Here is a 27,569-nt window from a genome sequence, read left to right as displayed (position 1 = left end):
TTACATCACAACAAAATAGACCAACTCTTCTTCAAAATTTTAAGCAAATTCTATTGCAAGTTCTTCTTTGAAAACCTCCTTTCACACATCGCCATTTTGGTTGCAAAACATCCCTGACGTCTTCCACTCTGTGCAGTATGTCTCCACTCAGCACGTTGGACAAGTTCAACATCGCCAAGCTACAAAGCGAGGCGTCCAGGAATAAAGATAGCCCTGAGTATTGGAAATTCCGTCTAGCCATCAAGTTGATCCAGGATGTATACATTTTTCCAAATGATGAAAGTTGTAAGCGAGAATTCTACGATACCATTTCCAATGACAGAATGAAGGTCATGGGTAAGGAACTTACCCCTGGAGAAAGAAGTGTTGTAGCTAATGTTGATTTGGCCATTGGGTCACAGGTGATGAATGTTTCTACAGGGGCAGTACTATTTGATGTGCAGGATGGTGCTCCGACTAAATACAGTACAAATTACCAAAAAATCTTTCAGTCCATGATTATAGCCACGAAATCCAACAAGGACAGCAACAGAATCATTTTGTTGACATTTTTGGTGTTGTTTAATTACTTAGAGGATAGCGAATTTGCAAGTAAAGTCAACAACTTGTGCACTCATCAACGTCAAATTCGTCTTGCTAGTGAAGTTCGGAATTTCCGGGATTCAGTAAAGTCACAAATGGTTGAAATGTTCCATGCCTATTTCAAGGAATATTCATTGGCAATGGAGTTTTTCAAAAAGGGACAAATCAAAATGTCAAAGAGTAATTGGAAGTTTTTGGAAAATTTGATCAATGTGGTCATGGTGAACCATTCTATATTGAAAAACCATCATTATGAGCGCATTGGTGTATTTTTGGATCCACAATATGCCATAATTAACCATAGTTGTTTGCCAAATTGTTTGCAAATTGAATCGGGCTTCCAAGTGTTTTCCGTTGTCAATAGTTTACCGATTCAAGCCAATGAGGAAGTCACTGTCAACTACATTGATGTACATGCACCGGCGGAAATCAGGGCCCACAAACTTTCCACCAAATACCACTTCCATTGCCAGTGTCAATTGTGTTTACAAAAACAGGATGTATTTTTCACAATGCAATGCAATGAGTGTTTGAAACAGATCAAGTCCTCCAGCTTGACTTCTGTGCTCACCACTCCAAATACAATATTGAAGGAACAGTCATGCTCAAAATGCTTCCACCCATTCGATTTGGATGTGTATACTCGTCAAATTCAAATTCGCAATTTTTTCATTGCAATTATCCTCATCCCCAAATCAAATTACAACATCAATGATGAAGGGTACTTTAGTTTGTTGTTGAAAGAATTTGCTGGCTTGATTGAAAGAAATGGAGCAACTTCATTGATAAAGTTGTTGATTGAGTCAATTGAAACTTTCCAAATCGTTCCCAGCAGAGTCACTTTTCTAAAGCATTTGATTGATGAAGTGATGACAACAAAAGTGTTTGCATTGTATACCTTCCCCTTCAACGTGATTGTCCAAAAGATTAGCAACGATGTATGCGAGTGTACTGATTTTGATACCGGGTTGGAAAGTTTAAAGTACTATTCACGGGTGCTTTTCGCAGTCAAATTTCCTGCTGACTTGAGCAGTCAATTGTTTTTTGATGAATGTATATTCTTGGAATTGGCACAACGTATCGAAAAATTGATGACAGTGTTGGTGGAGGAACGAGTTGGCACGTTTTTTGGCACTTTTGAAGAGTCGATGGAATTGTTTGCCCGATGTGCATACTTCTTTTACAAACACGTCAATTGCAAATTTGAGACAGAGCAGGTTGAGGAGAAGTTGCTTCAATTACGTCAAGGGTACCACTCAATCAAGTCAAAGAGAAGCATCCATTCGTGTTTGGAGAGGTTGTTTAGCTACGCCAATGCAAACATTTTCATCACAAAGACTCGATTTCTCATATTCAATGCAAGACAAGAACAAGTCACTTTGTTTCATACATTTGACTCGGACGAGTACATGTGACAAAGAGAACGTTTCATATTTTTTGTCTTTTTTTTTATTTTTGGATTTTATAGGTTTATATTTACACATCATTTAATGCTACGCAAACTGCCCCTTTGTGATGACCATTGTATTGTCTTACGGTTTCGCTATTGGATAAGTCCCACAATCTTACGTAATGGTCAGAACAGGCAGTGACAAGATATGCACTATCGGCACTGAATGCACAATCCCATACCCATCTCTGATGTCCCTGTAGAGTAGTTTCCAAAGCAAAATTCTGTTCTGTTGACCAAATTCTAGCCGTATGGTCAGCAGAACAAGTTGCCAAATGTTTCATGTCAGTGCTTAGCAACACTCGCGTGATGTACTTCAGGTGCGATCGAAACTTTGTTACCGGTGTCAATGATGTCAAATCTTTTTGGTTCAGCATACCCCATACATAGCAGTTTCCCTTGTTGTTTCCAGCAACAAGCATCGATCCATCACTAGCAACACTTAGTGAGTTTATGGGCACATCATCCTCGGGGATCAAGTGATGAGTGCATTGATTTTCACCAAGATCCCAAACGCGGATATTCCCATCCTGGTCACAACTAATCAATTCACCTTGGTTTGGATGTATCACTACCTCATTGACAGGGCAGTTGTGTTTGTAATTTCGTTGCACTGAAGGAGACCGCACATCCCAGACTTTAACAGTTCCATCCTCGCTGGAAGTTACCATCCACTTATTATCCGCTTGAAATGCTAGGGAGGTTACATTGGTACTGTGTCCCTCAAATGTCATTACGGGGTTGTTATTGGAGTTGTTGTTGTTGCTGCTGCTGCTGCTTGACGCGGCGTTGTTATTCTGAACCGATGTGTTTCCAGAGGCTCCAGCTTGCCGTATGTCGTACAATCTAACGTACAAGTTGCCTGCTGCTGCAAGATACCGTTTATCGGAAGTGATTTCCAATCGATTGACTTGCGAGTCAGTGTGTTGGATTGTTCTTGAGCAGACGCCAGTGAGGGCATCCCAAAATCTTATGGTATGGTCATACCCCGCCGACGCTAGTATGACGGACATTGGAGACACAAGTGTTAAAAGAGAGGTTGTGCTTTTTTCTTTCTTTTTTTTTTTTATTTTTTTTTTTATTTTGGTTTGTTTGTTTTGCGCACTTTTTACAGAATATTTTACGAGTTTGAATTTATTTACTCTATAACTATTTAAAAGTTATCCAAAATGGCTTGCTTCTGTGCAGGGGTTAATGACGATGGGTAGTCCACTTTGTAAGTAATTTCCAAGTCACCTTTTTGGCCAGGACTCTTGCTTATTGGCATTCCCAAACCTGGGTAGTTTGTGGTTGAATTTGGTTGAACAGGACTAGATCTACTCAATGAGATTCTTCTGCCGTCTAACGTAGTTACATCTTTTTCAAACCCACAAAGTGACTCCTTAAATGATAAATGGACATTCATTTTGATATTGTTTCCATCTCTCTTGAAAATTGGACTTGGCTTTTCTTGTATGACGAATTGTATAGTTTGCCTTGCACCACATTCTGGTTGGTAATCTCCTTCATTGGCAAAGTTGATCTTGGTGCCCGATTTCCAGCCAGGCTTTATATTAACTTCCAAAACTTTCTGTTCTCTCGTTCCACTGGCATCTTTTCTAGTAATCTTCATCTTTTTGGTTGCACCTTTATACAAGTCTTCCAACGAAACAGGGAGTTGGATTGATACAGTGTCTGGTTCTGGTCTTTGTTGTTGACGTCCACCAAAACCACCTGGCATTCCGCCGCCACCTCCGGCAGACCTGAAACCTCCTCCACCAAATGGAGATCCACCGGCACCACCGCCGAAACCACTCAGACTGAAAGTAAATCCGTCATCTCCCATACCGAAACCACCCATCTGGGAAAAGATATTGAAAGCATCAGCTTGTGAGAATCCACCACCAGAAGATCTGAAACCACCGCCTCCTCCAGCACCACCAAAGTTAAATCCTCCAGCACCACCACCACCAGCTCCACCAAATGGATTGCCGGGGTCGGCAGCTGGAGCGTTCCCTCTAGCGGCCTCTAGACCGTATTGGTCATACACTTCTCTCTTATCCGCATTGGACAAAATGTCAAATGCTTCGGATATTTCTTTAAACTTTTCGGTATCACCAGTTGGTTTATCTGGATGGTATTTCAATGCTTGTTTTCTGTATCCTTTTTTGATTTCTGCTTCACTGGCGGAAGGGTCAACGCCTAGTAAATTGTAAAGCTTCGTATCTTTGACCATATCTGTTGTGACTCGACAATCAATTGAGTTTAGATGAAAGAGATCGTTGAAGAAAAGGAAAGTTGTGATTGTAGCAAACTAATTTTCAAAAGAAAGTCGTCTCGATTATGATTCTATTGGGATATGGCGCTACCGGCTACCCTCTCTGCACAATCAGCGTTTTTTTCCTTTTTTTTTATTATTATTTTTTTTTTACGTTCCGTCGCTTTTGATCGAGAACATTCATCACATTTCTAGAATATTCTTATCTATCTATACACGTGATACACACATTTCTCAATCATTCTTTTCAGCACTTATTGAAGCGGCAGCTTTGGCCTTCTTTCTCAACGCTCTTTGTCTGATTGACTGGTGCATGCTGAGATTAAGTTGGTTGGCAATCTTGGAGTAAACACCCACAGTATTGTCAATTCCAAAATGCATCAAAGCGTGAGTCCAGAACGGAGTGCTAGTTGCATATCTCTCTTGAGCACCACCTCTACGACCAATCCCTTTCAAAGCAGATGCTACAAAGTCCTTTGCGTTGGGGATTGTCAAAGAGGAACGTCTGATCTTGGACATAGCTGATGTAACCAAGTATGAAATGACCAACTCAACGTCTATTCCATCAGCACTCAACTCACCAGCTAATGCATTGGACCATTGTTGTAAAAATGCTTTTGATCCGGAGTAGACAGCCAAGTAAGGAGTAGGCAACAATCCACCAAATGAACCCATGGTCAAAATAAGACCTCTATTTTTGCCGCGTGATTTTTCGACAGTGGCTTTGATTATTGGTGCAATAACCTGGGTGATTCTCAAAGTGGCGGTGTTGTTGATGGTTATGATGTTTCTCAACTCAGTGGTGTCAGTTTCCAAGAATGGAACCGGGATTGAGTGCGATTGCCCAACATTGTTAATCAAGACTGAAATTGGCAAGTCGTAAACAGCCTTTTCCAATTCCAAGTAGTTAGCCTCATCATCCAGTGCAGCATCGAAAGGAACAATTTTAGTATCGACTTTGTACTTGGTTGCAATTTCCTCAGCTACTGCTTCCAACTTGGATTTCGTTCTGGAAACCAACACAATGGCTAACCCACGTTTGGCCAATTGCAAAGCAAACTCTTTACCAATTCCATCAGACGCACCAGTGACGACGGCCCACCTACCACTGTGAGCACCATACTTGACAAAGTCAACAGGAGGTACAACGAAAAGGTCAACAAGTACGGATCCGAGTCTGAGAACGAAAGTGGTTAATTTGAAAACACCAACGAGCAAGGCAAATACCAAGGTGTAGTACACAACACGATTATCTGGGAGTGATTGTAATAGATCTTCAATTGAGGACATTATGTGGGGGGGGGGGAGGGGGTAGGAGGTTAGGATGAAATGTAATCCCTTTTCGTGGTTACTCTTTTTTTCCCTTTATTTTTTTTTTTTGTACTTTTGTTGAGCTACGGAAAGCGCGTACGAGTAGTATTACCCAACCTTTTATTTAAATATACACAAATTCATCCAATTTCTCATTAGTTAGCTGTACATGCAACTCCTCTCTAGCGGCATGTTTCTCCAAACTTGAGAGTGCCATTTCTAGCCTGAGCTTCCTCTTTTGTAAATCTCGAATAGTTTCATCAGCTTTAGCTTGTTCATGGTAGCTTTCCTCCAAACTTGCCTGCCTTGTTTCATCAGTGATACCCATAATATTTATCCATGGATTTTGAAACTCCTTCAACTTTGTATCATGTAGGAACTCCTTATAATGTCGAGAGTTTTTATCCACTACGCCTCCTGACTTGTAGTATTCACCCAGGTGATGTGTGCTTCCATTTCGACTTTTGTATCCTCCACGAAACAGTCCTCCTCTGTAGCCACTACCACCACGCCCATGAGAGAAATCTTGACTCGAATGTCCGCCCTCTTCCTCGTCGTGCTCTACTGAACCATCTCTGTGTTCTGGTTGCTCTTCTTGTTCCTCTTGCTCCGAGTACGAGCTTCCTCGACTCCAATTGTCGCGATTGTTGTGGTTGCTGTACTTGTTGTAGTAACCACCGCGGCCTCGATAGTTGCTTCCGTAGTACAGTGAGTTGTAACCTCCGCCGTAACCTCCACGTCCGCCACGATACGGCACCCCTCTTCTTCCACCTCTACCTCTGAAACCGCCACCGCGTTGGAAATTACTCAGACCGTGGAAATCATCGCCATATCCGCTTCCTCTATCTGATCCTCCTCTACCTGCTGCACCTCTATATGAATCGTAAGACATGATGAACTGAGTGATGCCACGGTTCAACTTGTAACTTTCTTTTTTTATTTTTTTTTTTTTTATTTTTTCTTTTCTTGTTTGTCATCTGTTTTTTTGTCGTGAGAGTAGTTTACACGACACTTACTTGCGACATTGAAGTGTTCTAGGCTATGCAGAGGTCCCATTAAGCCCACTGATCGTTGTTGCTGGAGCTTGAAGTAGCTACGATGACTGCATAGAAACGTACAGAAAGGCGCACCACTATTGTAGGTGGTACCCAGTGGTAGAGTCAACGAAAAAACATAGACCTGGGTATCTTGTGAGTATAAATCTCCTTTGTGTGGTATGTTTGGTCCGTGGCACATGTGTAATGGTGTCAGTGCGAAAATAGGTCGCCTTGCTATCCATTACCGACCTGTGACGCCCTATTGTTTGAATTTTTGCAATCACATTTCCTATTACAGTAAGACCAGGGCGTGTACATACCGAAATGTACACAAAAAAAGAAAGACATAAAAAACAAAAAATAGACTTTGCTATTTACAAAACGTTTTTTTGTAAAATATATCCCTTTTGCATGATACATATCGAGATAAAACAAGGATCAAAGGCCAAAGAGATAAAAGAGCAGGCTTATATTTATCCAGTTCAGCTGTGTTACTGCAAGGAGACACATTGACAGTGAATTAATCAGCCACGTTTTGGTATTCTTTGATGAATTACACCCCTCCGAGCCCGGAAATCACTCCACGTAAACGGGGAGTCGATACGTTATCACCCTTGTTTGAGCAAGTGTGGGGCGATTCTGATACTGACGAAACATCCCGTCTACCAACTCAAGATTTGCTAAAGCTAGCACAGAATTTGATGAAGGTGCAGCAAGATCACAACACGGAAAAGCCGCTAACGAATCCGCTTCTTTCTGCCATGTCAACCGAGGATCTTGAGAAGTACCAAGATCAACAAGCATTAACCAAAACAGAAGCGTGTGCTCTTTTAAATCTTCCACCCGCAGATTCAGATCAAAAGGTGTTTCTGTCACATGAGGAAATGACAATGCACCTGCCTGAGTCTTTGCCGGGTTCGAATGATGAGGCCGTACCTGAGGGAACTTTAGATGGATCTGATTCAGATGAAACGTCTTCGTTGATGGAGTGTATAAAGTATGTGCCTATTCCACTTGCATTGCTGCAACCTCCCACTTTGGCAGCTTCGCCATATGATGATGTTGTCGGACTATGCTATATCGACCATTGTTTGAATGGTGTGTTACGGAAGGATGTTGTCATTGATTGTAAAACTCGACAAACATTGAGACAACTAGTGGAAGAGGTTGCGTATTTACATCAACAAGTCAACGAGTCCTTTACGAAATTAGCATATAGAATCGAGAAACTCAAACAAACAAATTCATGCACATCGCAACTGTTGAAATTGTTGTTGCACAATTCAGACACCATGCAAGGTCGAGTCTGTCACCTTCAGGCTCAAGTCAAGGCTGTCAAAAGTGTGAAAAGGGTGGTTTCTTTTAGTGAATTGTGTGAGGTGATTTCAGTCCCAACCGAGCTACCGCCGGTTAAAACATTGAGTGGGCTGCTGTTGCGTGCTGCGATCCACCGACAGAGATCTGCGTCTTACCGAAATGCAGCACTTGTTTCTCCTTTGCAACACAAGCGACGTGGTGTACCTTTTCAAAACTCGCCTTCAAGGGCAAACACTCTGGAAGTGTCGCCTACTATGTTTGAACTCGATTCTGATGAGGATGGAACGTTTATGGAACCTTATAGAATTTCTAGAGCGGGGTCTTGTCAGAATTTGTCTCAATATGCACATCCACACAGTCCAACGAGCCCTTATTATGAAAAGCCACAACCTTTTACAAAAGAAGCTGCTTCTCCTTCTCCTTCTCCTCCTTCTCCTCCTCCTCGTCGTCGTCCATGTGGGAACAACGAAGACGAGCCAGTTAAAATACGATACATTTTGTTACTACTATTGCTTTATTTCTACAACAAGTTGCACAATTACTTCCAGTCGAAAGTATAACCCCTTTTAATCCCATAGCATTTATTGACACTTCTATGTATCTACTCTAATCTACAAAATATGGGTGTACAAGTGCACGCTTGGCACTGATCCTCTTGCTTGGATCATACACCAACATTTGTTCTAATAAATCGATGCCATTATCATCCAAACTAGGCACAAACTCCTTCAAATCCCGCTTTTTCCACTGGGGGAACCCGGGTTTGAAATCAGGCAAGTAGTTGACATCAGGCCAAACTGTTTCATTTGGCGTACCCAAGATTCTAAAAATACGGAATATTTCATCAATTTCGGAATCGCCAGGAAACAATGGTTTCCTATTGCACATTTCGGCAAAAATACAGCCAACTGACCACATATCCACCCCAGTCGAGTACTGCTTCCCACCGAGCAAAATCTCTGGTGCTCTATACCAAAGTGTGACAACTTCATGGGTGTATGCTCTCAAGGGCACACCAAAGGCTCTGGCCAATCCGAAATCGGCCAATTTCAAATTACCTTCTTTGTTAATCAACAAGTTTTGCGGTTTCAAATCCCGGTGCAAGACACGATGCGCATGACAATGCTTTATGCCGCGAATCATTTGGTTCATGAATCGTTTCACCATCTGTGGTTCTAAGCCAGCATTGGATTGCGGTGGGATGGATTCCATATATTTCTTCAAATCCAAGTCCAAAAACTCAAACACCAAGTACAATTTATGCGAGTCGGAATGGATGATGTCGTATAGACGCACGATATTGTCATCCTTCATTTCTTTCAATAGGGATATTTCTCGAATCGCAGTTGAGGGCACCCCTTCGTCTTCTGATTCGAGTCTGATTTTCTTGAGAGCAACTATTCTGTTGTTGTGCTTCGTGTCGAGAGCTTTGTAAACGACTCCGTATGTCCCTTCTCCTACTTTTTCCTGACGTTGGTAATCGGATAACTCTCCCATATCGGTATGCTAGGTGATGTAAGATCTGGAATGAAAGGAAAATAAAAAAGAAAAAAAAAAAAATAAAAAACTAGAAAAGAACAAGGAAAAAGAAAGCTCTTGCTGGTTGAATGAGTGGAGCTGAGTGTCTGGAGCTAAGTAAAGCTTAGTGAGTGGTATTTCGTTGAACCGCAGTTGCGCTTTTTGTTGAACTTCCTGAAAGGGCTGGTATGTCTTGACGAAGAAAAAAGCTAAACACAAACAGACAGAATATTTTATTTTTTTTTTAGCGTTGTTTTAATTCACTACGCGTCAGTCTATACACTACACAGCTGCTACTTCGGCAATTCCCTCTCCTGCATTACACACCTTGATTTCTCTACCCCATTCACTGTTTAATATCTGCTTCCCAGTTATCCTTCTCTCTGGCTTTGGGTCCAAGATTGAGTATATAACATTCCTACAGCGAGCACGTTTCAAACTCTCAATAGGCTCATAGCCAGTAGCTTCTTTTCTCTTGATAAGGTACTCTTCAAAAAACTCATCCTTCTTTGGATCTGCCAATTTCCACAATTGACGACCTGTTCTCATGGCCATGTAAATGACGCCACATGCCCAAATATCAACACAACGAGGATCAAACAGATCTTGTGTGAATTCCTCGGGAGCAATATAAGGAGACGACCCACATACTCCATCGGAAAATTGCACTTCCTCTTCCCAAGCCATCTTGAAGCACTCGGAGTTTCCAAAATCAGTAATTTTCAAAACACCATTCTGCGTCAATAGTATATTCTCTGGTTTTAGATCACGATGTGCGACACCCATATCATGCATATAGTTTACCCCTCTTATTAGCTGTTTGAAGAAGCAATCAGCCTCGGCATACTCTAGCTTACCCAGCGCAATAATCAATGTGTACAAGTCACCCCCTGTGCAAAATTCCATAACCTCACAATACTCGCCCTTGGCATCCTTTAGCAAATCCAAAGTATCTATGATATTCAAATGTTTTAGTGATGATGAAATACAAAACTCTGACGTTAGCCGCCTATTGTACTTTTTCTCATTCTCATTTGGCTTCTTCTTGAACTCTTTTACTGCGTAAAGTTTTTCCTGTCCATTAGTTCCGGGAGTTGCGGCAATAACCGACGAAGATGCAGGGTCAAGCTTCTTATGAGAGATCCTCACAACTCCAAATGAACCACGTCCAATGACTTCTTGACACCTTCCATATTTTTCCACAAACGAACGACAATCGGGTCCAGCAGCTGCAGCTGCAGCGGAAACAGCACCGTCACCAGCGCCAACTTCAGCAACCTTGGCATTACTGATCTCAGAAATAGTTCCCGGTTGATGATAGGGACTCGTGTGATTCTTTACTTGTGTCACCAAATTAGAAAATAGCGTCGGTGGCTTATTGGGGCCAGCTTGCTGTTGTTGTTGTTGTTGTTGTTGTTGTAACTGTGTTGATGAAGAAAGCTGCATAGCCATGTCAGGCACGGCGCTTTTGGCCTGGTCCCTCACCTTATTGGCACCCAACCAATCTTTGACCATATTGGAAAGCTTTCATGACGTCTCATGGCTCGTAAGTGATGCTCATGGAGGCCATTTTCCAACATGACAAATCTTGACTGGTTCTGCTGCTGCAGAGAGTTTAAGGACGTGGTGGAATTGTTCTTGACGCTGAGTGATGGCTGCCTCGTCATTTTTCTAGATGATGAGCGTGACACATTTGGTGAAGCCCGGCCTGGCGTGTTAGGTGACTGAGATCCGGCTCTAGTCGCTATCTTCGGCGACGATTCGTCCACTTGGTATAGTGCTGCTGCTGCTGGTGCTGGCTGTTGTGAGTTTTGAGCTAGTGGTGACGGAATATGCGGTTGCCGTGGTTGAGGTTGTTTCAAGGGCAATGGAGACACGTCATCGTACTCTTCATTTGGATGTGGTGGAGGTGATTCGATATCAGACGCAGTTGACAACGTCAGTGAAGTAGTTTCGTTTAAATTAGAATGTTGAGTTTGTTTTTCTCCTCCAACAGCAGGCAGCTTGGACTTGCTGTTGACCAGTTGTTGCAGCACTGTTGGCAAGTTTGTTTGAGATTTGCCAAACAATCTACCCAATTTTGAAAGTTTTCCGGGTCCGGGAGAGTCTGTCATAGTGGATAGTAGGGGATGTTTAACACGAAAGTGTCAAAAAAGATGGGGTGGGAATCTGATACCCGTTTCTAGTAGTATAATGGGGATGGTTTCTTGGGTAAAGTTGGTTGTAAAAGTAAAAACAACAGGTGTGGAATGAAAATTGAGTGTTAGAAATATTTTGTTACTGTGTCTAAGAATATTATGATTACTATGTAACGTTGCTTGTGTCTCTTTTCTCTTCTCTCTGCTCATTATAATAATTTATAATTTTCATTACCTCAACTATGTGCAAAAAAAAAAAAAAATCCCTCATAGTGTAGATCAGTTTTTGCCACACGTTTCACTATTAAAATTTATCTTGACATGTTCGTGCCGCTCACAATAATCAGGCACCTGCACATAGCTCAATCAGTATCCATGACTCTCAATGACCTTTGGTGTCACGCATAAACAGCTTGATACCCTCTCTATGGAGGCATGGCCCCCCTGTGTACATAACTGCACTGAGAATCACATTACTAAGCCTTCAAAAAATAGGAACAGAAATAGTAGTCACAGGCTTAGCTAAAAAGAATAAAAATGGAAACAGATAATTCCTCCTTATTTGTGTTGGAGCTTGGCACAAGCTAGTGGCAGAGTTTACCCGACTAAATGGTCACTTGATTTTGTGGAAGGAAGGCTATATCAATAGTAACACGATCATTACTGCTTCCTTAAAAAAATTAATACAAAACAAACATGAACTAGTTTGCGTCATACCAAAAGGATCACGCTGATGCGCAATCAAGTACTCAATTAATCCGCAAGAAATGCAAAGGCGTATGAAAAGTGTAAGCCAGTATTGCGGCGTTTCAATTCTTTGGAGAGATGAAGTGTTGTTACTACAGGTTAGCTGAGTTCATTTGCAGTCTACAAGCACGTATTTGCGTCAAAGGCTGCAAAAATTTCTTGACAACGTCAACTGGTTGAAAAAAATTTCAATTTAGGGTTGCCCAAATAGTCTGCAGATGCAATCGTATTTGCAATCAAGTTAATTCCTCAACAGTTTCTCCTCTTAGAGCCTCTTTACGAAACAGCATTCCAGTGAGCAAGTTGAAGACGCCGCAACAAATCTGTACTCGATGAAATCAATTAAATGTTTGGCGTTACCACTAGCCAATAAAAATTGTAAAAATCTACTCTCAATTCTAAACTAAAGATCTACTCTGAAGCTGTGTAGTGACCAGAGCTTGGTGGAGCATTGCCCGACTCCCAAATCTTGGCATCACTTCCCAATTGAAACTCAATTGACCCGCCTTTTTCGCCAAACAATGTATCATGATCAATCCAGTTTTGGTTCCATTCTTGGCCATTCACTTTCAAACTTTGGACATAGATATTCTCATTGGACAATTTTTTGGCTGAAATGTGCACATTTGCACCATTTTCCAATTTCAATTTGATGCTGCTCAATGATGGGGAGGTGATTAAGTAAGTGGTGGTTCCGGCTATTGGATACAAGCCAATCAAGCTGAAAATAACCCAAGCTTGCATTGCTCCTCCGTCTGAATTCCCTGGCAAACCTTTGCTTCCTTGCTTGAAATCATTCTTCAATATGTAATTGACCAATTCCACTGACCTGTACTGTTGATTGACAAAGTTGAACAAGAAAGGCGTGAGAAAACTGGGCTCATTACCTACATCAGCAACTTGTTTCCCATGCAAAGGGTACAAATCATTGATCCGTTCAATGAAAGTTTCGTTGCTTCCAATAAGGGAAAGCAAAGTTTCAATATCGTGGGGCACAGCAAAGCCATATTCAACTGGCTTACCCTCATATTCATCATCTCCCCAATAGCAACCACCACATGAAAACGGGTCATAGTTTGTTGAATTGAAACTTCCATCAGCATTCCGAGGTTGAACAAATCCAGTATAGTTGTATCCATCAGCTGTGGCGTCTTTGTTCCATATCTTTTGCCAATTGGCAGATCGGGCAAGATATTTTTCATGGTCATCTTGATATCCTAATTGTTTTGCAACCACACTAAGGGCAAAATCATCATAAGCATATTCGATTGTACGGCTTACTGATCTTGTGTAATTACGGGTCACATAACCGTATTTTAACCAGTCTGGAAGGGCTCCACGTCCTTCCTTTGTTGATGCGTCTGGGGCGAAAGAATCATGCCAATAGGGAGGTGCTACTTCGGCATTGTGTTTCATTGCAGAATATGCAGCGGACCAGTCAACATTTTCAATCGACTTGACAGCAGCATCCCCCATAACCACGTCGCTGTTGGTTCCTCCTTGGACACGCCCATTTTGGTTGGCCGAACGACCATCTGGTGTCCAGCCTTCATTTCTGTAGATGTTTACCAAAGATTGGACAATTTCCGAGCCTCTTGTTGGGTTGACAATGTTGATTAATGGGTTCAAGCATCTAAAGGAGTCCCAGATTGTGAAAAAATCGTCATAATAAGTGTCAGATGGCTGCCAATTTGCATTTGGGTTTTCCCCGGTTTTGTTGGTTGGGATCAAATGAGTTCCATACAAGTTGGTGTAAAATTGGTCAATCGTGTTGGAATCTCCAGTCAAGTCGAATTTGTTGAACACCTCCTCAGTCCAGGTCTTTCGTGTTTCTTCTAGCAAGGAATTGAAGGTATGGTCATAGTTGATGTTGAAACAAGCCCTTTCAGCCGAAATGAAAGAGATCCCAACTTGTGATGTAACTTCCAGAGCCTTGCCAAAGTTGAACACAACGCCGAATGAGTTATCTTGGGATGCTTTCAGAACTGATTGGCTTGATTTTGTAGTTCCATTGTTGTCAAATGTTGCGATTGTTGTTGCTTCTGTGCTAAAGTTGCAGCAAAAGTGTATGTTCCAAGCCAGTTGGTCTCCCCATCCTCCTTTAAACGTTGCAACTCCAGTGTAACCTTGAGTTGTTGCATCTATTGAGCCATTAACGAACCTCTGTGTCCACCAAGGTCTATCCGGAGCACCTAAATGATGAGAAACATTGACTAGAATTTGGGAATCTTCAGTCAAGTTGCGGTAGTTGTATTTCAAAATGCCAAACCTCTCACCTGCAACAACCTCTATATCAACGTCACTTGTATTGACACCGTAGTAACCAACTTGAGCTGTATCATGTTGCACCCTTGCTAATGTCAACTCTTTTCCAGGATTGAACTCCCCAGTAAACGGCAATTGAGAAACGACACCATATTCCGGAGCACCACCAGTACCACTTTCGTGCATCATTGAAATACCATTAATCTCCCCGCCCGGAGCGTAACCAGAGTATGCATTACCAAAGCTTGGATCCAAAACATCTACACCTATTTTGGCCATTCCAAAAGGACGAGTAGCCCCAGGGAACATGTTTCCTCCATTCTCAGTGCCGTAAAACAAGTCTACATGGTCAAGTGGGTTGAAGGAGTCATCCTTTCTTTTTAATGGGGCAGCAAAAGCTAAAACCGTCCAAGTAGCAATGAGCAAGAAGTAGCTTGAAATCATAGCTGTTTATTGCAGTGCATTCACATATTGCGCTTGCTGTCATCACCCGAGCAGAACTGTATATATATATATAAGAACTTGATGAAATCATATGCCAAGCTTGCAGTAAAGTGCATTAAGAATATAACAATGGGATCATAACCTTAATTTAGCCTGTTATTGTAAAAACAGCAAATCAGGTAGGTAAATTGAGTCTGATACATTGTAGCTTTTGTGTTTCGAGGGTTACTTGCAACCTCGACAACGTTCCAAAGTGGTTTTCCAACATCAAGATAAACCCTGAAAAAATTTAACATTGTCATGGCGAGTTGCCTTTGCTTAAAGCCTTTCTGGGAGAAGAGCTCATTCTTCTTTTTTTTTTTGAGGAGCAGTTAGCACCAGATCAATCTAATTGGTTACCACCAAAGTATTCTGTGGATTATTGATAGATATATTATCAGATCAATGTTTGTCTCATTTTTCAAGCCATTGTGTAATTTGCAAAACAGTAAACATTGCGCCCAAAAAAAAAAAGAAAAAAAAAAATGAAGAAGGAAATTGGCTTTTGTGTTGAGGAAATTTGGGATCGAAATATAATGTCTGGGGAGAAGAGAACAACCGTGCCGCTGAGCAGCCCAGTTCAATTAGAGTAAGGAAGAATTGGTTTCATCAGATTTAGGTTCTAGAGTTAGGTCTATCCCTGGGACGGGAATCTTGAATCACATGCTTTTACTAAAGAAAGTGAAGGCAAGTAATATGGATTTGCAACGACAACGTGCCTTGATTTGACAATCGTTACAAAAACAATGCAAATTGTACACAATAAAAAAAAAAAAAGAATATATTTTAATTTTGGTAGACCACATGGGGGGGGGTAGGACAATTTACTTGATAGCCTATGTAGTAACACCACCCAAGTAAAAACAAACAATGCAGTTTTTCCAAAGTCATGTGCCGTGTGTTTAGTCCTGTGACATCAACTGACAACAGGCATATTTGCATCTCCTATTGTTTCCATCACTTCGTCCCTTGGCTTATTGTTTTTTCTCTATTTGCCCACGTGCAACGCAATTATCCTTGGACGAATTCTCAGACAACTAAAAATGGGTTGGGCTGATATATAGCGCCACAATTGGGACCTTCAATTACTGCTCCTTGCCATTCTAACGAAGAACTTTACGTCATCGCCTAAGTGTGGAGGTTGTTGAAACATATAATTCAAGGCTCGTCAACAATTGGTAAAGGTACACGACCTTGTCAGAAAAAGTCAAAATCAAGAGTTTGCAACCAACTAGAAATTTCTAAAATATTCTAGGAGTATGGATACATGTATTGAGATATGAAGTTTAGAGATGTGTTTAGTCATTCATATTGGTAAAGGTGTGACCAGGGCTGAGTTTTATGTACGGAAAGTCATTATGTGTGATGACCTTTAAAAAATAAAAGTTCCTTTTTTTTTTTTTTTTATTTTTTTGTTTTTATATCTTTTCTATATATAAAGGTTTACATAGCTACATATCTTTCAACGTCATATCATCAAGCTCGTCAAGCAATTCATCAATAGCAATTCTTGGTGCATCATCCTCATCTTCATCAATATCATCGTCATCCTTTTGAGGTTGTCCTTCGTCAGCCTTGTACATATTGATTGTTTGTCTCAACTCTTCATCTTCTTCCAATTCTTGCAAGAACAACTCATAATCCCTCTCTGCCTTTTCTTGCTCTTGTCTAGCTTGTCTCGAGTCGTCATTGGCAATGATATCGTTATGCTCCTTAGCCATTCTCTTCAACTTCCATTTTCTGTTCTTTGACTTCTTTGATTTTCTGGCGTAGTGCTTCTTGACGATAACGACTTCAGGCGTGTTGTCAGTGTCCAAGGTATCCCAAAGCTCTGAGTTCAAATTCGAGTTGGTCAAGTAGTATCCAAGACAAGAGTCACCTGGATGCAAAATAGCACCCAAATGCGTCCTAACGTAGTACGTTTGATCATTGGACCCTAGATCGCTAGCTCGACTAACTTCAACATCAGCCAATACGTATTTTCCCTTAATATCACCAGTAGGCTCAACATCCAAAACAACAAACTCGACCAATTGCGTAGCATCCAATAAGGATGGGAATGGTGATCTCCAATATACTTGGGACGATAAATCGGCCGTTTGCAATGAATTAAAGTCGATGAATTGCATGGCATTGTTTACCTTGTTACACAAGACCAATCTTGAAATGCTTCCCATAGAATGGGCCAATTTTTTAGGCAATACCACCAAATCGTCACGACAAATGGGTGCAATCTCAATCGAATAGGAAAATTTATAACTTGAGGATCCTGAGTGTATATCCGTACTAACAAGTTCTTCTGATTTCTTTACTTTCACTGGAGCAACTGCAGTCAAGAAGTCAACCATTTTGGCTGCGTGGTTCTTTTGAGCATAAAAGAAATCCAACCCATCCTTCGTCTCTTGGATTGACACAGTATCCATGTGCGCATTGTGTTTCAAAATCAACTGTTCCAAATACAAAAATGTCCTCTTGTGGGGCACTTTTTGCCTAATTTGAACAGTTGCTCTCCAGGTGTTGGTAGTGTATGACTTTGCACAGTCAGGACACTGCATAGCAATAACAACATACTCAACCTCAAATGTCTGCTGGACAATAGTGTTGGCCATGGCCTCGCCTTGAACTGTAAGCTTCACTCTAATTCTACGTGAATGTGGTTCTGTCCATATGAATGATGCATCAACCAATCTCACCTTGTTTAACCCTTTTAGACGTCTGAGACAAAGAGCAAGAAGTTCTCTAGATTCAAGCTGGGCTCTGATCCACTGCCCTGGTGGCTGCAAGAATCTCTCACAATTTCTGCAAAACGATACATTTGCCTCCCTTGGAATTCCCTCCGTGATGTCAACATTTAACTTGATACAATCATAACACATCACAAGTCCTTGTGAGCCGTCCATGGGGACACCACAGTTGCAGCAAAGAACGGTTGCAACTGGGCCACCAGAAGCAGCATCTGCTGGTGTTAATTGAGTATAATTCGACATGTTTGTATGGTGGAGAAAGAATAAGGCAAACTTGATTAATAATGATGTTTTTTTTTTTTTTGAGAAGTCATCTCAGCAAAAGGGAACGAAAAAAAAAAAATAGTGTGTAGTTTTGTGTCAACTGAATTCTGCAACTGCATATAACCAGATGTTGTTGTTTTTTTGTTTTTTGTTCTTGGTTTTTTTTTCAAAAAAAAACAATTCTCAACGATCTTGATACAGCTTGCTTGTTATCCGAATCATGATTGATAAGAAAAGAACAATACGAGTGGAAGATGATGAAGATGAAGATGATGTACCGTTGAATAAGAAAACAAAGTTGGAGTCAAAAGAGAATACCCCAACTGTGAAAGAAGAGGATGAGGAGGAGCCTCCGAAAAATAAAGCAGAGAAAGTGAAGGAGACAAAAGAGGAGGCAGAGAAGGATAACGATAACGATAACAATAACAATAACGACAACGATGGTGGGGATAATGGCGGCGAAGAAGAAGGAGAAGAAGAAGAAGAAGACGATGATGATGATGATGAAGACGATGCGGATGATGAAGCAGAAGAAGAACGGAAACGAATAACCAACTTCAACTTTGATGGAGAAATATACACCTTTAAAGAACGACCTTCGGTAATTGAGGAAAAAGAAGGCAAAATTGAGTTCAGAGTGGTAAACAACGACAACACAAAGGATAGTCTTATTGTCTTGACTGGCCTCAAGAACATTTTCCAAAAGCAGTTGCCAAAAATGCCGCGTGAGTATATATCTCGATTGGTTTATGATCGTTCACATCTATCGATGGCTGTTGTCCGGAAGCCATTGACTGTGGTTGGTGGTATAACCTATAGGCCCTTCAATAATAGAGAGTTTGCAGAGATTGTATTTTGTGCCATCTCATCAACCGAGCAAGTACGTGGATACGGTGCCCATTTGATGAATCACTTGAAGGACTATGTTAGAGCGACGTCTCCCATCAAATATTTTTTAACTTATGCAGACAACTATGCTATCGGCTACTTCAAAAAGCAAGGGTTCACGAAAGAGATAACACTTGACAAATCAGTGTGGATGGGATATATAAAGGATTACGAAGGTGGCACGTTGATGCAATGCTCAATGCTTCCGTCTATTCTTCGATACCTTGACCTGGGAAAGATCCTTCTTCTACAGAAGGCCGCAATTGAGAGAAAAATTCGACTGCGGTCGAAATCCAACGTTGTTAGACCAGGGCTTCAGATATTCAAAACCAACAGAAATGTGACTCTAGACTATAAAGATATTCCTGGATTGACTGAAGCGGGGTGGCTGGAGGAGATGGATAAATTGGCTCAGAAACCAAAACGAGGTCCTCATTATAATTTCATGGTTACACTATTTTCAGAGATCCAGAATCATCCTTCCGCGTGGCCCTTTGCGGTACCCGTCAACAAAGATGAAGTACCAGATTACTACGATGTTATCAAAGAGCCAATGGATTTGTCCACAATGGAGCTGAAGTTGGAAAACGACAAGTACGAATCGTTTGAACAGTTTTTGTATGATGCGAGGTTGATTTTCAAGAACTGTCGGTCTTATAATAGCGAGTCCACAACGTATTTCAAGAATGCCAACAAATTGGAAAAGTTTATGAATAACAAGATAAAGGATAGCGCCGAGTATTCCCATTTTTTAGAGTGAAATAGTTTTCTATTATAACGGAGATTACGGAAAAACGACCGCAAAAGAAAACAAAAATAAAAAAGAAAACAAAAAAAAAAAAAAAAGAAAGGAAAAACCAATCAGTAAAAGTTGCTTTCCTTGAAACCCTTTTTTTTTTCTTTTTCCTTCACCAGAATGACTGCTGACGTATATTCTTACTCTGAGCAAGCTGAGCTCGCAGATGCGGTTGGCAAATACATTATCAAACATCAGAAGGAAGCAATCAATGCCAATGGGTCATTCAACATTGCGATTTCAGGGGGTTCCTTGGGTAAAGTTTTGAAAGAAGCATTGATTGACAATCAAGACATTGCGGCAGAGGTTCAATGGGACAAATGGCAAGTGTACTTTAGTGACGAAAGACTTGTGCCATTGGACCATAAGGACTCCAATTATGGGCTTTTCAACGAGATGGTGCTCAAGAGCCTTTCCTCAGCCAAGCCTACAGTGCATACAATTGACGAATCGCTATTGACTGGTAAAGACGGACAAGTTGAAGGCGCTGATATTGAAAAGGATAAAGAAATTGCCAAAAGGTATGCAGCTCATTTACCTCACAAATTCGATGTCATATTATTGGGTTGCGGTCCCGATGGTCATACATGCTCGTTATTCCCGGGGCACAAACTTGTACATGAGAGGACTCAATTGGTATCATATGTGAACGATTCCCCCAAGCCACCTCCAAGAAGAATTACTATTACTTTCCCGGTCTTGGAGAGTGCTACTGCGATTGCGTTTGTAGCACAAGGTTCTGGAAAAGCACCAATCTTGAAAGAGATTTTCAATGACCCAAAGAGTCAATTGCCATCGAAGTTGGTGACTGATATTACATCTGGTACGCAAGTCAGCTGGTTTGTAGATTCTGCTGCCGTAGAAGGCGCCGATGTTTTAAGTAGTAAATATTAGAAAGAGTAGATTTTATAAATTTTTCTTTTCTCGGTGTAAAAATCCTGTCAAGTGAATGCTCCTCTCTCCTTATCTATCACAATGGGTACGTCATCAGTGTCAATACATAATATCCAAGTTTATACTAACCACATTAAGGATTAGGTGTTGCGTTGTGGTTTTGTCCAAGACCAAACTCTCAAATACATGACAAACTAACTACATTGAGTAGCTCCATTAATACGTTGTTCCCCGGTCTGCCACCGAAATTTGAACCACACATTACAATAACCACCAATGTCAGTGTCAACCTCGATGACCCATCCAAAACAAAAGACGATGTTGATAAGGTATTGTCTGCTTGCGTAGTGGCGTTGCAATCTTTGCCCAAAAATCACACCAAGCTCGTGACTATTGGAAACATCAATAGTCAAAGAAAATACTTTCAAAAACTATACTTTGAAGTGGTGAAAGACCCCAATTTGGTATCACTCGCTCAAATTATGAGAGAGGTGTTTGTTATAGCTCCTGCCGACATTGAAGCTGAGAATCAAAAACAAAATCCACATTTGTACACCACTGATGGTCAGGGCAACACAGTGAGGCGGAGACCCCTGAAGAAGCATAGCAGAGAGGCATCGCAAAGTACGACAAAGGAGTTTGATACAGCTGAGATTCGCAGGAGAGCCACTTACAAGGCAGCTGAGTGGGCAGAAAAGGAGTATGATCCACATATATCCTTAGTTTACAGCAATATCTGGCCAATAGATAATGCGTTGTGGCTAACCATCAAAACAAGAATCAGCGATTACCTCGGCATTGAAGATGTTGATGCCGGAAATCTACACAATCACAGTCTCGGATGGGATAGTGGTGTTTTCAAGTTGGTATTGTGTGAAGGAGAAGTTCAAGATTGGATTGTGTTGGGAAGTGTGGATGTTTAATGGAAGGAGAATGTATACTGGAAGGAATTTACGATATTTAAGCTCTGCTAAATATGTAACGTCCACTCTGATGCTCTTACCGAAATTTCTTCTCTTTTCATTGTCATCCTATTGCCCCCACTACTATAAATTTCTTTTCCATTCTGCTTAAAAAAAAAAAGTGTCTACAATAGCCATAATGCTATACCAACTTGAGTTAATAGTTCCACATATTACATTCTCATAAACCCATTGGTTGAAAAGAATTTCCCTATTGTCTCACAACAGCAATCGTTGTTGGGTGTAAATTCTGTTGTGAAAGATTATGTGTCATCTTTTTTTTTTCATCGTGCGTGTACAAATGCTCAAAAGTAATGATGAAAATTATCAACAACAAACGAAAACCCAAAAAGAACCAAAAAAAAAAAAAGGAAAAAAAAATTTTTTTTTCTGAAATGAGATTCTATGGGGGGTGTGTTTGTTCTCTTTTCTTTCTTCAGGCCACACATACCACATTTCATCCATTTCCACTTTGAAGAGCTTTTAAGTAAGTCTCTTTACACAAGTCACGACGACGATGAACTACCACGTCCCTTATGATGTGGTGCCATGTTACCCTCAACCCTACATGCCCCATTATCATTGGCCTTATCCACCACCACCTCAACAACCATTTCAAGACCCATACTACAACCACCACCACCACCACCAAGAGCTTTACGCACCACAAACTTACACTCAACAAGCAACTGCTGCTGCTGCAACACCATTACCACCATCATATGAAGAAAGTATGGCTTTATTCATCCAAACTTTACTACCTGGAATAGACACACAATCTGTGACTGCGATCTTGAAAGCCACCAGTCTTAGTATCTCCACTGTGCTCATTGGAATCATTTATACAAAACGCCGCTACCCCTACAATGTTCGCTTGGTCAACCTTGTTGTTGGGTTTGCTCTTGCCAACAAGTTTAATGATGACAATACATTCACCAATAGATCCTGGAGTACTGCATCTGGCGTTGCGGTGGAAGAGTTGAACAGGGAGGAGAAGCAGTGGTTAGAGGATATAAAATGGGGCTTGTCGGTTGTCAACTTTGAAGCCGAAATTTTGGCTTTGGAACAATTTTGGGAAACTTGGATTCAAAGAAATTGTTATTTCGTTTATTAGTTCTTTTCTAGCTTGTCTTTTATTTTATACAATTGGTTATTCGTTAATCGTTTCATAATCATTAGTTCTCTATACTGTAGACTCATGTAGATTTGGAAACAAAATTCCCATATTTATATTCCCAAACCTCATGAATCCAACACCACGAGTAACTATGTATAAACATGTATACTCCTTGTATTGCTTTTTTTTCCTTCTGGTAAACACTATTCTCTCTAGTTGAAGGTATCACCCAACTATTCGTCACATATAACAATTGTCACACTATACGAGACACTCCATAGTTAAGAACTCGCTATTTATTATCCCATAGTCCCGCGTGCAGTCTCAAATCTCAATAAACCATAATCAGCATGTATCTATAATACCATCAGTTGGTGTAGTTCTTGAATAAGGCTGCAACATCATTTCACTATAATTATTGCAGATTTTTTTCAAGATAAAGTGGTCTTAGGTTTCTGACATTAAGCTTGCATTGATTAAAGTGTAATGGAAGGTAAGTGGGTTTCTGACATACTGCTTATAAACCTCTTGACTGTGTAACTGTTCCAGTTGGTCTCGTTATCTGGAAGATCAGTGACGGCCTTGTAATTGTTTAATCAGTGTATTGAGAATTTTTGTCAAATTTCCATGCAAAAATGTATTGACTATTTTGAGTATGGATCACGCGTGGTACATTTTGGATACAACAAATCACATCTTGTTGTGTTATTATTCCTATTCTACACTTGTTCCGAATGTTATTGACCTGCTAAACCAGATTCCTAATGACAAAAATACATTATGGATTTTTACTTACATGTAAGCACTAAGAGTCTTTTTTGTAGAAAATAAGCTTTCTGGCGTAGTCGTCTACGTGCTTTGGCAACTTGTCCGAGTGGTTAAGGAGAAAGATTAGAAATCTTTTGGGCTTTGCCCGCGCAGGTTCGAGTCCTGCAGTTGTCGTTATTTTTTTTCCTGAATTCAATTTACAATATGATGACCATCGAAGACGACTCAAGTTTCGGGGATAGTTATTACCCAGCCAAGGAGCTACACTGAGATATCTGAGCTTGCGTATAGCTCGATCGTTTCTCATAGCATGTAGTCGATATTGAAATGGTTAGAGCACAGCATTTTTTTTATGCACCTGCTTTACTTATTCCGCATAATTATCGCCGTTAAAAAAAAATAAAATTTTTTTTTGATATAAATAGACTGCTCTTATACAACGACAATGAGTTCTATCAACAAATACTCTTGTGAAACATGCTCGGAGACCTTTGACAGCCCCAATGATGCGCAAAAGCATTTCTCAGTGACAAGACACAAGACTGTGAGAGTTTTCCCAAATGACGAGACTTTAGAATGTGAAGAATGTGCAGATTCCAATATCCACCAACTAGCCATATTGCGTTATGGATTCAATGATATGGCGTTAATGTGTCACCAGTGCTTGGACAGTAACACAAATGACACGGGAGAAAGCCCGACAGCCGAGTACACGTTAGCCAATGGTGCATTGTTTGGGAAACTAGCGCAATACATCAAGTTTAGAGATATTGAATGTGAATCATGTGGAGAAGGAGATGACTTGAATGTTGCAAATACTCCCAGTGGTCAAATCATCAAATGCAAAAAGTGCCTACTGGGCTCACCACAGGCAAATCTCACTTTCGTTAGTGAAGATGACGATAAATTTTTAACTGAGCTTTTGGGATTGAAAGAGGTGGTTGTTAAAAGCAGATCTACAGGAAGAAGAGGTGGGAGACGCGGTGGAAGAGGGGGCAGAAGGGGTGGACGTGGTGGAAGGACTGAGGGAAGACCCAGGCGAGTGAAAAAAGAGGATCCGGAAGCAGAATCAAGAAGACAACATTACCAGGAGTCAAAAGAATTTGCCAGTCAGGTCAAGTCTGGATCCACTGTGAGAGCTGTTGGTGCTGGTAGCTTTGGCTCTAGTATGGGAAAATACCAACAAAATGCCAAGAATGGTAAAGACGGTAAAAGAAATGCGCATAAAGATATGGCGAAAGGCAACACGGCAAAGGCAAGCACAAAAAACAACATTAATTCAAAGAGTAACACCAGTGTAAAGAGTAACACCAGTGCAAAGACCAATGCAAAGACTAATACAGGGCCCAAAGCGTTTTCACAGGCTAAGCCAAATAATACCAAAAATGCCAAGTCCAAGAAGAGCGAAAACTCAAACGACAACAAATCCATCGATAGCAAGAACCCCTCTGGTTCTAATGATGGAAAATTAAAATTACCTGAACTTTTCCAGGTTGTTACGTTTGATGAAAAGGGTGTAATGCGGACACCTAAGAAAGACTCGGGAAGTTTTAGGAACAGCACATGCAAGTCTGAAAACAAGAACACCTCGTCTAAGTCAGGCATCAATCTGAAGAAAAACCCTAAAGAGGGAGCCACTAAACTGAAGAAATCCAAGAGTCCTTCCACTCAGCAAACACCAGGTAGTCTTCAAGAGCCTGTCCCTAGACGGAGTTCTCCTGCACAGAAAACACCATCCAGAGCATCGACACCACTGTCGGAGTTAGTTTTGCCTCCTTACATTACCAAATACCACCCTTCTTCGAAATTGAAACTCGCATATGACAACATTGATGAATATTATAGGGAAATGAGTTTCAATGTCTTTTTGGAAGATCAACTCACAAACGTGCTGAATATAATCGAGCCCCAAGACTTGATTATCGAATGGTATCAAGATCAAGACAAAAAGAACAACCAGTTCAAGGTGAGTATACCAATGAAGCCAGAAGTAATGGATAAATTCTTGTCAGATCGATTTAAAAAATTGAAAAAAGATCCATTTCAAAAAGACCAGGCAATGTTTTTGATTTTGGATGACCAGATTCCGTGGTATGGGAAAGTGGCCACAGTAGATAGTGTCAAGACAGGAAAGAATCGCAAAACCGCCAAAGTCAGTCACGTAGAGTTGATTATTATTCTTTACAAGTGGAATAATCAACCTTTACCGAAAACAGTACATGCCCAACATTTGAAACTTTTACCAGCATCGGTTCCAGTGAGTCGAATATTCAATGCGATGGACAATCTATCAAACCCAAGTTTTATCAAAATGTTGTTAGGAAAAGAGCCAATCAAACAAATTTCATTCAACAATAGAGTCAATTTCTCATCAACTTTGAATGATTCCCAAAAGGCAGCCATTCAGTCTGTATTGAATAACAAGATTAGTGTGGTGCAGGGCCCGCCTGGAACGGGTAAAACATCAGCCATCTATGAAACTGTAATCCAGTTGCTTGAGTCATTGAATACATATCCGATATTAGTTGTTGCAGCCTCGAACATTGCGATTGATAATATTGCTGAAAAGTTATTGCCCAAACATGGCAAACTGATTTTGAGAGTAGCTGCAACATCAAAGGAAAAGGAATACAGCAGGGACCACCCATTAGCCAGCATTTGCTTACATCATAAAATCTATGATGCAATGTCATTGAAACATCAGCAAGTGCAAAATGATTTGAGACGTGGCACTGGAGTCATCAGTGGTAATGCTTATAAGCAATTTATGCAGGAAAAGTTTCAAATCACGAGCCAGCAGGTGGCACAATCAAAAGTGATTTTGACAACTACTGTTGTTGCTGGGGGAACCCAATTGAAGTCGCTTGTTAAATGTCCTGTTGTGATTATGGATGAAGCAACGCAATCATCAGAGCCAAGTACTTTGATCCCGTTGGCCGTATCTGGAGCTGATAAATTTGTTTTTGTAGGTGATCAGAAACAATTGAGTTGCTTCTCATTGATTCCGAGCTTGTCCACATCTTTATTTGAACGGGTTTTGTTAAATGGAACATACAAATTACCACACATGTTGAATACCCAGTACCGTATGCACCCTGCAATCAGCGAGTTTCCAAGGAATAGATTTTACGATGGGAAATTAATAGATGGAATAGACGCAGATGCACGGAAACTTGCTGGTGTGGAGAACCCATTGTATTTTTGGGATACAAGCGGAGCTGCAAGAGAACAATCTGTGCGCAATTTTCTTCGTGAGGACCGTGGATACACTTTTACCAATCGTCAAGAAGTTTCTTATATTCAACAAGTATTGAAGAGTTTGATTGTGGAAAAGGGAATAAAAAGGGAAAACATTGGTGTTATAACACCATACTCTGGTCAACGTGACTTGATATCATCCATATTAGTCAAGGACGATATAATCAATCCTACAAATGAAGAGTTACAAGTTGAAATTGATATCGATGATATAACCAATGATTCGAAGCCAGTCAATATTCACATTGTCTCTGGCATTATGATTGCATCCATCGACGCGTTCCAGGGAAGAGAAAAGGATTTTATGATAATGTCATGTGTGCGGTCAAATGTACAGGGTACGATCGGGTTCTTGAAAGATGAAAGAAGATTGAATGTTGCTCTTACCAGAGCCAAGTACGGGTTGATTATGGTTGGTGATGTCGATTGCTTAAAGAAAGGAGATACGCTTTGGAGAGAGTACATGGAGTATTTGGATGGGAAAAAATTAATACATAGAGAAAGCCAGTTTATATATTGAATAATGAATTGGATCCCGATTTGACCAGTTTTGAAATGTAAATTGAATACGCGTCCAGCACCACTGTGGAATACTCGGGTCAATCTTTTCACAAGGACGCTAATATTAACGGAGCGTCAGTATCTCTTGGGCGATGATGTGGATTCATCTTCGTATAGGACCCAAGCGCTACCACAATTACACGAGAGTTTTGAATTTGCAACAAAACATTGTTTCTTTTTTTTTTTTTTTCCCATTTTTGTTTACATTTTTG

The 27,569-nt window shown here is 40.7% G+C and overlaps 14 protein-coding genes across 14 annotated transcripts; 6 read left to right on the top strand and 8 right to left on the bottom strand. All coding sequences in view use genetic code 12, as the record gives it.

Moving 5' to 3' along the window:
- Positions 1-137: 137 nt before the first annotated feature.
- Positions 138-1,997, top strand: KGF57_002336 (uncharacterized protein; the record flags this gene model as incomplete). Its single annotated transcript, XM_051751639.1, has 1 exon — positions 138-1,997. The coding sequence occupies one exon, from the start codon at positions 138-140 to the stop codon at positions 1,995-1,997; it is 1,860 nt and encodes a 619-aa protein (XP_051609245.1).
- Positions 1,998-2,058: 61 nt separating this feature from the next.
- KGF57_002335 (TOR complex subunit) lies at positions 2,059-3,045 on the bottom strand (the record flags this gene model as incomplete). Its single annotated transcript, XM_051751638.1, has 1 exon — positions 2,059-3,045. The coding sequence occupies one exon, from the start codon at positions 3,043-3,045 to the stop codon at positions 2,059-2,061; it is 987 nt and encodes a 328-aa protein (XP_051609244.1).
- A 140-nt stretch (positions 3,046-3,185) lies between these two features.
- SIS1 (type II HSP40 co-chaperone) lies at positions 3,186-4,247 on the bottom strand (the record flags this gene model as incomplete). Its single annotated transcript, XM_051751637.1, has 1 exon — positions 3,186-4,247. One exon carries the CDS (start codon positions 4,245-4,247, stop codon positions 3,186-3,188), a length of 1,062 nt encoding a protein of 353 aa, XP_051609243.1.
- A 276-nt stretch (positions 4,248-4,523) lies between these two features.
- KGF57_002333 (ketoreductase) lies at positions 4,524-5,579 on the bottom strand (the record flags this gene model as incomplete). The annotated part of the gene is made up of 1 exon (XM_051751636.1): positions 4,524-5,579. One exon carries the CDS (start codon positions 5,577-5,579, stop codon positions 4,524-4,526), a length of 1,056 nt encoding a protein of 351 aa, XP_051609242.1.
- Positions 5,580-5,724: 145 nt separating this feature from the next.
- Positions 5,725-6,492, bottom strand: KGF57_002332 (uncharacterized protein; the record flags this gene model as incomplete). The annotated part of the gene is made up of 1 exon (XM_051751635.1): positions 5,725-6,492. The coding sequence occupies one exon, from the start codon at positions 6,490-6,492 to the stop codon at positions 5,725-5,727; it is 768 nt and encodes a 255-aa protein (XP_051609241.1).
- Positions 6,493-7,185: 693 nt separating this feature from the next.
- On the top strand, positions 7,186-8,514 carry KGF57_002331 (uncharacterized protein; the record flags this gene model as incomplete). The annotated part of the gene is made up of 1 exon (XM_051751634.1): positions 7,186-8,514. One exon carries the CDS (start codon positions 7,186-7,188, stop codon positions 8,512-8,514), a length of 1,329 nt encoding a protein of 442 aa, XP_051609240.1.
- Positions 8,515-8,560: 46 nt separating this feature from the next.
- Positions 8,561-9,451, bottom strand: CDC28 (cyclin-dependent serine/threonine-protein kinase; the record flags this gene model as incomplete). The annotated part of the gene is made up of 1 exon (XM_051751633.1): positions 8,561-9,451. One exon carries the CDS (start codon positions 9,449-9,451, stop codon positions 8,561-8,563), a length of 891 nt encoding a protein of 296 aa, XP_051609239.1.
- A 303-nt stretch (positions 9,452-9,754) lies between these two features.
- On the bottom strand, positions 9,755-11,586 carry KGF57_002329 (serine/threonine protein kinase; the record flags this gene model as incomplete). The annotated part of the gene is made up of 2 exons (XM_051751632.1): positions 9,755-10,937; positions 10,985-11,586. 2 exons carry the CDS (start codon positions 11,584-11,586, stop codon positions 9,755-9,757), a joined length of 1,785 nt encoding a protein of 594 aa, XP_051609238.1.
- A 1,182-nt stretch (positions 11,587-12,768) lies between these two features.
- KGF57_002328 (uncharacterized protein) lies at positions 12,769-15,066 on the bottom strand (the record flags this gene model as incomplete). Its single annotated transcript, XM_051751631.1, has 1 exon — positions 12,769-15,066. One exon carries the CDS (start codon positions 15,064-15,066, stop codon positions 12,769-12,771), a length of 2,298 nt encoding a protein of 765 aa, XP_051609237.1.
- A 1,490-nt stretch (positions 15,067-16,556) lies between these two features.
- NMD3 (ribosome-binding protein) lies at positions 16,557-18,092 on the bottom strand (the record flags this gene model as incomplete). Its single annotated transcript, XM_051751629.1, has 1 exon — positions 16,557-18,092. One exon carries the CDS (start codon positions 18,090-18,092, stop codon positions 16,557-16,559), a length of 1,536 nt encoding a protein of 511 aa, XP_051609236.1.
- Positions 18,093-18,333: 241 nt separating this feature from the next.
- Positions 18,334-19,761, top strand: GCN5 (histone acetyltransferase; the record flags this gene model as incomplete). The annotated part of the gene is made up of 1 exon (XM_051751628.1): positions 18,334-19,761. One exon carries the CDS (start codon positions 18,334-18,336, stop codon positions 19,759-19,761), a length of 1,428 nt encoding a protein of 475 aa, XP_051609235.1.
- Positions 19,762-19,917: 156 nt separating this feature from the next.
- KGF57_002325 (CPD1) lies at positions 19,918-21,614 on the top strand (the record flags this gene model as incomplete). The annotated part of the gene is made up of 2 exons (XM_051751627.1): positions 19,918-20,620; positions 20,836-21,614. The coding sequence occupies 2 exons, from the start codon at positions 19,918-19,920 to the stop codon at positions 21,612-21,614; spliced, it is 1,482 nt and encodes a 493-aa protein (XP_051609234.1).
- A 607-nt stretch (positions 21,615-22,221) lies between these two features.
- Positions 22,222-22,767, top strand: CLG1 (Clg1p; the record flags this gene model as incomplete). The annotated part of the gene is made up of 1 exon (XM_051751626.1): positions 22,222-22,767. One exon carries the CDS (start codon positions 22,222-22,224, stop codon positions 22,765-22,767), a length of 546 nt encoding a protein of 181 aa, XP_051609233.1.
- Positions 22,768-23,983: 1,216 nt separating this feature from the next.
- Positions 23,984-27,316, top strand: KGF57_002323 (RNA helicase; the record flags this gene model as incomplete). The annotated part of the gene is made up of 1 exon (XM_051751625.1): positions 23,984-27,316. The coding sequence occupies one exon, from the start codon at positions 23,984-23,986 to the stop codon at positions 27,314-27,316; it is 3,333 nt and encodes a 1,110-aa protein (XP_051609232.1).
- Between the last annotated feature and the right edge of the window lie 253 nt (positions 27,317-27,569).

The sequence above is a fragment of the Candida theae genome (assembly GCF_024610275.1).
Source record: "Candida theae strain CBS 12239 chromosome Unknown scaffold7, whole genome shotgun sequence".
NCBI classification, from domain to species: Eukaryota; Fungi; Ascomycota; class Pichiomycetes; order Serinales; family Debaryomycetaceae; genus Lodderomyces; species Lodderomyces theae.
This window is presented reverse-complemented; position numbering and strand designations above follow the sequence as displayed.